The sequence below is a fragment of the Tyto alba genome, unplaced genomic scaffold (genome assembly GCF_018691265.1).
Source record: "Tyto alba isolate M040663 unplaced genomic scaffold, T.alba_DEE_v4.0 Super-Scaffold_16, whole genome shotgun sequence".
NCBI lineage: Eukaryota > Metazoa > Chordata > Aves > Strigiformes > Tytonidae > Tyto > Tyto alba.
The window spans coordinates 21,048,820-21,058,058 of record NW_024881278.1 but is presented as its reverse complement, the minus strand read 5'-3'; the positions used below and the strand labels follow the sequence as shown (position 1 = coordinate 21,058,058).

Here is a 9,239-nt window from a genome sequence, read left to right as displayed (position 1 = left end):
GGCCCTACTCCAAGTTGAGAAGCAATGCACTTCACCAATCCTTCGTTTTCATAGCCTCCAAAAATAAAGTGTTTAAGTTCTAAGCATAAGAGCTTTACTAGATCAGGACCTCAGCATACTTTCTGAAAAATTCCATCACAGTAAGAAAAGATTCATCACCCCTCTAACAGTAGGAAGAAGCATCGTATCACCAGCCAAAAGGAAGGAATGGGCAATACTGCAAACACAGGTATCTATAACCAAATACAACGGGCACAACTCTGAAAGCTGTAGCACAGATGAGGCGGTCAGCTGACTAACAAAAACCCTCTCTTTTCTTCTATCTCCCAGAGGTATCACAAAGACGATGCCTCTACCTCAAGAAAACATGCCAGAGAAGGAGAGTGTGCTTCAGCAGCCTCACCATGGCAAACTTTCTAATGGCAACAGAGCAGGACCACTGGCAATCTTGCTATGTGAGGATCAACATGACTGTATGTAGTTATAATGCCACATGAACCAAATCCTAATAGCGTATGTCCAGAAAGATTCATGAAGAGTATGGAAAGTTGGCTGATTACATATTTTATAACAGGGCTGCATTATTAAAAGCACAGGAGTAAGAATATTTTGCAACCGTATTACTTAAAGCTGAAAACAATCCTCTTCTGAAAAATGTAAATATTCAACTTGGTTAAATCAAGACAATCACAGATAGACAGTTTTTCCCAAATCTTTGGCTGTATTGCAATGGTTGTTTCAATTTGTAATCTCCAACTAAACATTTCCTATCCATGGATTAACAATATATTTACTGACTTGTGTCTTTTAACAGTATTTATCCAACATAACAAAATAAACTGCAATTTGTTATACTTTTTTTTTTACAAAACATTTTATAAATATTTTTACAAAATGTATACAAAGCAATTTCAAGTGAGACATACTTTACAAATGAAGGTATTTAAGCAAATAAAGTCCATACCACACTGACAATAAGTGACACATCCTCTTTAAGTGAAGTCAGTCTGTAAGGCCTCCCTAATCTAACAGATAAATTATACTAACATCTTCAAAATGAACATAGTTTTCTTAATTGCCAGTTTAAAATTTGTTTTAATATTAGGCAGTATTAAATAACATTGAAATCACAATGCTGATCCAGCAAAATAATGAAAACATGTTTAAAGTCATGCACATTCACAATACTTTGCTGGACTTGAGCCCATATGATTAATAAATTCATACTTTTTTTTTTTTTTTAAGCACAACAAAAATACAACTCTTTCATTTACTGCTTCACCACGTACCAGAATTCCTTTAGAATTGAATTCAAAGGAGTGAACAACAGAACATTAACAATCTAAGATTAATCTTGCTAGGATTTTCAATGGGTTCCTCTCGTAAGCAGTTCAGAGAAATGTGTCTGACCAAATCAACCATGATTACTTTTTATAATTTGTCGGTTTTTATATGCCATTGTCCCCCATCCCCAAATGAGATCCAATAGAAGACACATAGCCTGATACTTCAATTATGTATTTGCTGCAGAGAGGCTGGAAACCCCATACCCATTTTGAGGTGGTACAAAAGCAAGTGGATCAATTAATGTGCAACTCTTCTTTTTTTTCCCTATAAAAGAAAAATCTGACTAACATACAGCTGTGTAACTTACTGTTTTCCTTCCTAGATAGTTTAGAACAGTTAAGTTTCCAGAACAATAAAATAAAATATGCATCAGGATACACAGCCATGAGCATATTATTAAATCTAAAAAGGCAATAGGTGAAAACTATATTGTCAGTTTTGCCAATAAGAAAACAACTAACCGCCTGAGAGTCTATTCTATGGACATCTAACTAAAAATTTAAAACTGGCAGTACTTATTATTACCTTGAATATTTTATACAACACTTGGGAATGTTGGATTTTTATAAACATGTACTTTAAAATTGGCACAATTGTTTTAAATGGCAACTAGTAACATACAAAACCAGTATTTCACGTTGAAGGGGATATGACTTTTAAGTAAGTTCATCTTTCTCACATTGCTTTCTAGATTTGGTTTCCTCTACCGGTCAGACAGTGGACTGTAGCTCAATACTGAGTTGCACTGTAATCTTCTACTGTCACAAGGATCTAATTCAGCTTTCTTTTGCATTATTCAGATGGACTGAAATAAACGACAGCAAAACCTTTTGTTTTCTTTCCTGGCAATCTGACTGACAACCACAGCTTGTCACAATGAGCCTCTATATCATGAAAATTGTAATTAGCAAGTCTGGAAAATGGCTGGTAATTTTTCTAAGACATTGTGGAGAAGGTCTGGGGGAGAACATGAGCATACCTTAGAAACCACAAAAGCTATATCCTCCTGAGCAGACATATGTACTACACGCACATGACGAAAGTCAGTGCACTTACGTGCACAAAAGCACTCATGACCAAAGTAAACTAGGAAAAAGCAGCATGGGCAGCAAAAAAAAAAAAAAAAAGATGTCATAGATTAAAATAAATAAATAAAATAATAAGATTCTATCTTAAAAACATGACAGCAAGCCAAATACAAACCATGCAATGGTTTCACTTGGCTCTACAATATGAATTAATAATTACACACTTTTCGATATGTTTAAACAATGGGATTGCTGATTGACTTTGGTCTGTACATATCTTGATAATCATGACTGCTATGGTGGATGATTTAACATTCTCTGACAGCAAAAAGCAAAAAAAAAAAAAAAAAACCAAAAAAACAACACTGGCCTTTAAATTTAATCAGAGTAAGGCTAATGTCCTCTTAAAATATAAGCCACAAATATCATAACAGTTTTCAAATAAAAGTGCTTTTGACACTTGGTCTAAAAAAAACAAACAACAAATAATAATAATAAAAAAAAAAAAAAACATTTATACCACTTCAGAAAGACTCAAGGCTGACTACATCCAATTATAAAACGCAAAATCTTTTCCTCAAGAGTTAACATATATATGTATTATATATATAAATTCATGGCTCTATCATGGCCTCATCCTGTACACTTTGCCATTTACTGGCTTCCATTCTACCTTCCTTAGTCAAGCATTTATTACTTCATATCATGCCACTGTGACTAAGATCATATAATATCATCCCACAGACTAAAGTTACCCACTACAAATATATCAAGTACTAGTTTCTGCTCAGAAAGCAATAGAAAAGCACTTTAAGTTTAAATTTTGAAGCCTTGTAAACACACTGATGATATCCTTCCAACTTAAGAATCCTAGAACACAGATTCATTAACAAAGCAAATAATCACTTCTGAAGAGAGGTACAGTGGGTTTTCCAGAAAAACTAAACATCTGATGATTTGTGGAAGAGAAGGGTAAGGGAGAATTGTTGCTTCCATCACTTTTTAAAAACATTTTCTTAATAAATATATCCTTTCAAATGACTGTGATTGTCAGTATATTACCATATTACACAGGGCCTAATGACCTGCAACCTTGTTATGTTGCAGTACTGCACAATTATCAAAAGCACTATCATAATAATACTTGAAATAGTAAGGCCCTAACAGACTGCATTCTAACAAGGATTAACTTTACTTGGATATCTCACTGTAACCACAATGAGTATTGCTCTCAAACACAGAACAGAATCTAGTTTAGAAAGGTTAACCTTAAATGCATGTCAGGCTGTACTTGTGGTGTCATTCACATTTGCTTCTGCTAAGAGAAACATAACTTGTCCATGGTACTGTAACTATTAACACTCTAAGATACTATTTACAGCTGCTTCTAAAATAGAGTCAGTTTCTACAACACCTTCACTGTGGTCTGGAATAAATTTTTCCAGGCAGTTTTCCTGTGAAGCAATAGGTGAAAAATTAGGAAATTCTAATTCAACTGAGCCGCTACTTGTCGCCTCATTTTGCGGCTGTCTCCCAGCTTTTTTAAGTTCCAAGATGTTCTTAAATGTAGTTTCTAAACTCTTACTGAGCAGTAAGTCTTGCTGGGGCTCACCAGAGCCTTTCCTGTTATCAGGATGTAAAACCTCATTCTTTGGAGAGCTCCTCAGAGTTTTGTCTTGGAGGGAATTATTACATGTTACCTTTGAGAAAGACTGAACTGTGTTCCTTGATATTTTATTGTGTGTTCCGTGACCACCTCTTGACACAGTTTTTGACAAGTCTTCAGAACTCGAAGAATTCTCAGTGGACTTGGCAAGATCTTTCCCAGCCATCTTTTCTTCAGAAAGGGCCACATACTGGCTCTCAGAAGAACAATTGGCTTTTTCAAACTTTAAAGCTTTAGTGAAGCTCTCCGATTTTTTAGTAGAAGCTATTCCTTCTTGTGGTGTCAGAACGTTGTTAGGCACTAGAGGAAGTTTACTGTGATTTGTGGACTCTGCTGAGCTGGATTTTGGTCGGTCTCTGGCTTGGGTTTTGGTAGCCTGACTTCGAGAAGGTAATGTTTTGCTAGACTGATGGTTACTTTTGCTGGACTGTGCTTCTTCAGCTGGTTTATCAAATTGTTTGGCAGAACAACAAAAATCAGCCTGATAACCATCTGAAAATTAAGAAGCAACATTTTACTTACATTACGTATACATCAAAATAACAAGATGCTCCAACATAGTTTATGAGTATTAAAATTCAAATAATATCCACAGCCTACAGATTCACATCTGCAGGAGATGTACGGATGCTTAAGTGCTCTACTGCTTCCAGTGTAGGAGATCACCAAATCAATCAGCATACTACACACATATGTGCACTGTAAAACCAGACTAAGAGCACTTCCCAGCATTCTAAATATGCAAATATGGTGTCTGGAAGACTAATAGCTTCTTCAATACATCCACTGAGTATCTTTTAACACATGCAGAATATGCATAACCTTTAAATAAATAGTAACTGTTATTTTACGCAAATAATGTGTTTCTAGTTGCTACGTTCAGCAACAGTCCGGTTAAAAATGCCATTTAAGCAGCCATAACATTCCAAAAGCAATACTTCATTAAGGTGAACAACAGCATCCATGCTTCATACAGCCATGTTCTTTCTGGCTGTCATCAAACTCAGATTCTTCCCTATGAGAACTGAGACCACATAGGAGTCATGACTACTGTCAAAATAAACTCAAATATTTCTCTGCCTAACAGGCCAAATTATTTTTTCCCCAAATAACTGCCTTCAACCTTACAGTGTTTCTGGATTACTGAATGGGAGTTACAAAAAATTTAACTTGCAACTGCTTATACAGCATTCTGATCACTGGAATCCCTAGGAATTAGTGCCTTACTGTGGCCACAAATATTTTTAAACACTCCATACTTAGGCTGGCTCTTATGAGATTCAGAAGTTAACCATTACCTACCAGGATCCACAAGTGCAAGACGCTTATCCCGGGTCAGAGATGCCCTTTCTTCCTGGTTAAACATCCTATCAATCATAACCATTTCTGCAGAGGGATTTATCCGCTGCAGAAAAACAAAAAAACCCAACCATTTCTGTAGTCACTCTATGTTGGTACCACAACAAAGCATTTGTAGCCTACTCTTCAGAGAAAAAGAAGTATCTTTCATTAGGTATTTGTAGACAATGTTCACAATTCCACAGCATCTTCAACAATCTTAACTGTGACCCAAACCCCTACTGAAACTCAAATCATTATCCACATTATACGGTACATTTTATTTGCTAAAGGTTTTTCAACAGAACTACTAAAACTATTCCAGTTTTAAGAATTGTACCTTTTCAGGACTGAATACGTTTACTACTGTATACCACGATTTTTAACATCATACAGCATCTTTCTCTTTTAGAAAGAAAATCAGCAAAAATCTTGCAATGGGACCACCCTATCATCTTGTTTCTTCCCTACACTTCTCTCCCATCTTTCTAACTAGCTGGTGCCGAGTTGCATTTTGCTGACAGTGCCTTCAAGCCAGGTGCATCCAGCCATCACAGAAGAAAGTTCACTGGCTATTAAGCCACAGCACAGGCAACCAATTCCAAACCTGAACACAACGTGAAATAACCTCTTCAAAATGACTGAATGGGATTTAACATACAACATACCAGATGCTACAAGAACAGATTTTAACCTCCACTTCCCCCCTGCACCCGCAATTACTTGCAAATATTTGATGGTTAGTATCTTTTTTAATGGAACTATTAGATTCCAAAACCATATTAATTCTAACACTCACATTATGTATTCCTGTCTCTAAAGTAGAGTGATTTAAATGTCTATTATACTCAAATTCAAAACTTTTCCAGGCTTGAAAACTAGCACGTCTGAAGCCACAATGACCTCTCCTGATCCTTGTAAAATACATTCTTAAAGTAACTTTGTCAGTTTTCTTTTCAGCTCATGCTTGGGATTATGAAAGCACTTAAATCAGAAGCACTCCTGATGAAAATCTGAGACTCCACCTAGCTCCTAAGGAGAAGTAGTGATTTCCTAAATTGTTGTACGATTTGGCTCCAATTATAATATGGCTAGAGGCCTCTGAATGGAGATTTTCAGCCTTCTTTCAGGCTCTATCACCCACAGAAATATACAGCAATCACCTGCCTGACTACCACAGCCTATTCAGTGCAAGTGCAAAATATAAGCAAGAGCAGAAGCAGCTCATGTGTCTTACGAAGGCAGACATACGATCTCAACCCATTTCACCGATCTTAAGATGTGCGCATACACTTAAAAATGCAGGTTGGCCATTGAGATTGCTGGTGCAGTGACAAGTACACTCTTCAAAATCTTCATGTACAGATTTATCATCTTCTTAAGGTGATAAACATGTATCAGCAAAATTAATTGTAATGCTAGTTCTCATCTTCATGTAGACGGTTTGTTTTTAACAAACTGAATCATATCCTATGAACATAAAAATGCATCTAGGTTGTACAACTTACCATTGCATCTTCTATAAGCAAACATCTGTATTTGTTCAGCATAGCCTGTGTCCTCTTCAGAAGCTGCGTAGCTACAGATTCAAATTCACTGTCCACTAGAAAAACAAGAGCATACTTTTAAATACTGTTCTTCAGTAACCTGCACAAATTTAAAAATGTTCCCCTTCTTATTGCTCTAACTCACATAAAGAATTTTCTCAGTACATTGATTACAAACTTATTCCCAATGTTTAAAAAGAAAATTACCTTTTCTTAAATCTTCCTCTGTTGGCAGTGATCCCTGGCACACATGGTATGAAAGAAGTCTCTGAACTGCATCATTTAATGATCTGAACCGACTTTTATCTGGTGTCACAGCATGCACCTGATCCTTCTGTAACTGTTGTAGAATACTACAAGGAAAATTAGTGATATATAATCAACATATACTCTAACACAAGTTTATACATTGAAAAAAAACTAAGAAGAAATTAACATCAGAGGAAATGTCAGAACAAAATTACAGAAGAATGACAACTTACAAAGCTCCTTTAGTTAACTGTTTAGCAGCAGGCCTTTTCTGTCCAACTAAATGACCATCCACCTAAATTCAAAATAAAAGACAAATTACAAAATATCCCCTCCTTAGCAAAGCCTAAGTACCAGCATTTATTTCTGCCAATTAAGTGTATCACCAATACTAAGTGTAACCACCACATAAGTATAAACACTTTCAACTATCTCCTATTTTCACAGGGCACTGTATCAGTGAAATAAGGAAGTCACTTTTCTTACATAAACCAAAGGTCTGAAATGTTGTTTGTAGGCAAATTCCACTCTAGCGCATATACATACATGCTTCACTAGGAAAAAGGTTATCAAATTTAGCAGGTGAAAAGAAGAAAAGGTACAACTGAAAACTTTTCCAAAGAAATCTGCTCTCAAGAACTGTCTCTGCATCTCCCAGCTGATGTCATCTTGCCCAATTTTGATGGATTAGACTATCTGTCAGGAAAGCAGGCTAAGGTTGCATACTTAAATTCTCAAAAGCCATGGTGGATAGGTGGTGGGTGAAAGTGGTTCTAGGAATTCTGTTTCAGTGTTGGTGCTACAGATATACCCATCAGGTAAATTTATGTCATCATCTCCTTTCCTTAGACATTTATGAAGCTAAAGTTTTTCAGTGGAACACTGTCCTAAGATGTGAGGCTCTCTGAGGTGGTAGGCTCACATTCCTACTGTATGAGAGGCATTACTGCAATCCAAGTATTCTCCCAAAGAAACTGTTCTGGATGAAAGTGTCTGCTTCATACAAAGTTGTTAAGTTTTTTTTAGTCAACTAGTCTTTGTTCACAGAGCAAAAGTCACTCATGATTTAAAAAACAATTGCATCAAAGCTCTTTTAAACTACAACATGGTTAGAAGGAACAAAATAGCATCTAGTACAGGGCATCCTTCATAGCAAAGTAGGGGCAGGATGAAGCAGGCACACTGCAGTGATACCTGCTGGCCAGAAAGCCTCCAGCTTCAGAGCATAAAAAGTATTCACTGCCACAAAAGAATGAACATCTGACCAACAGTTACAAAACCAAGTTGAACTCATAACTGAGCACTACTGTATCTTCTGCTCTATTCGTGTATCGGTAAGACAGAAAAATATTCATGTCATATTACACTGACAAATATATTTAAAGCAAGGAACAAAAATTCTAAATCAAATCCTCCCTTGTTTTCTTCCGTGACTATGTAGTTTAGTTCCATCCACAAAGAAGCCCACACTTTCAAGTCTACGTCAACACCCTCAGACTTGCTGCCCTCAGCTACTCAGTCCATGAATGTAACAAATGTCTCCTCCCTCCCGAAGTTCTTGTATTCCCTCTCCAAAAAATCTTGTCTCTATTTCCAGCCTCATATTCTGGACATAGTGTTAAATTTTTGTATATAGTTGCCATATATAGGAGGACTCGAGGGGGGAAAAAAAAAAAAAAAAGACAATATAGTAAAGAATACGACAGACAAAGACCAGATGGAATTTTTCTGCTACTTCTCACGAACCATGCCCTCCCCATGAGCTAGAGAACAGCTGAGTTTGTAAGAAGTAATGATAAGAGTAGGTCTAATTTATGTCCAACTCAATGAAGAATTGCTGTCATACAGAATTATTTTCAGGGAAGAGTACATTCAGACTCCACTTAATTAAATCTCAAAGCAGCATCTGGAGTATCACTCTGTAAAATACTCAATGTTTATTATGTCAATGTACAATCTAACAAGCTTGAGTGACTTCATATAGTCTAAAAAAACTGCAAGGACTCCTAGATTATCAATATGGAGTTGAAATATCCCTACTGACACTAGAATTTTAAGGAAAAG

The 9,239-nt window shown here is 36.2% G+C and overlaps 1 protein-coding gene across 3 annotated transcripts in view; it reads right to left on the bottom strand.

Moving 5' to 3' along the window:
* Positions 1–701: 701 nt before the first annotated feature.
* The window catches only part of BICRAL (BICRA like chromatin remodeling complex associated protein), a 35,638-nt gene continuing 27,100 nt past the window's right edge, over positions 702–9,239 (bottom strand). For all 3 annotated transcript variants that reach the window (XM_032989353.2, XM_042789456.1, XM_042789457.1), the window contains 5 exons: positions 7,409–7,470; positions 7,134–7,279; positions 6,888–6,982; positions 5,344–5,446; positions 702–4,533 (listed from right to left, as the gene is read on the bottom strand). In XM_032989353.2, coding sequence (XP_032845244.1) covers positions 3,731–4,533; positions 5,344–5,446; positions 6,888–6,982; positions 7,134–7,279; positions 7,409–7,470 — 1,209 coding nt within the window. In that variant the 3' untranslated portion in view covers positions 702–3,730. The remainder of the gene's footprint in view (positions 4,534–5,343; positions 5,447–6,887; positions 6,983–7,133; positions 7,280–7,408; positions 7,471–9,239) is intronic.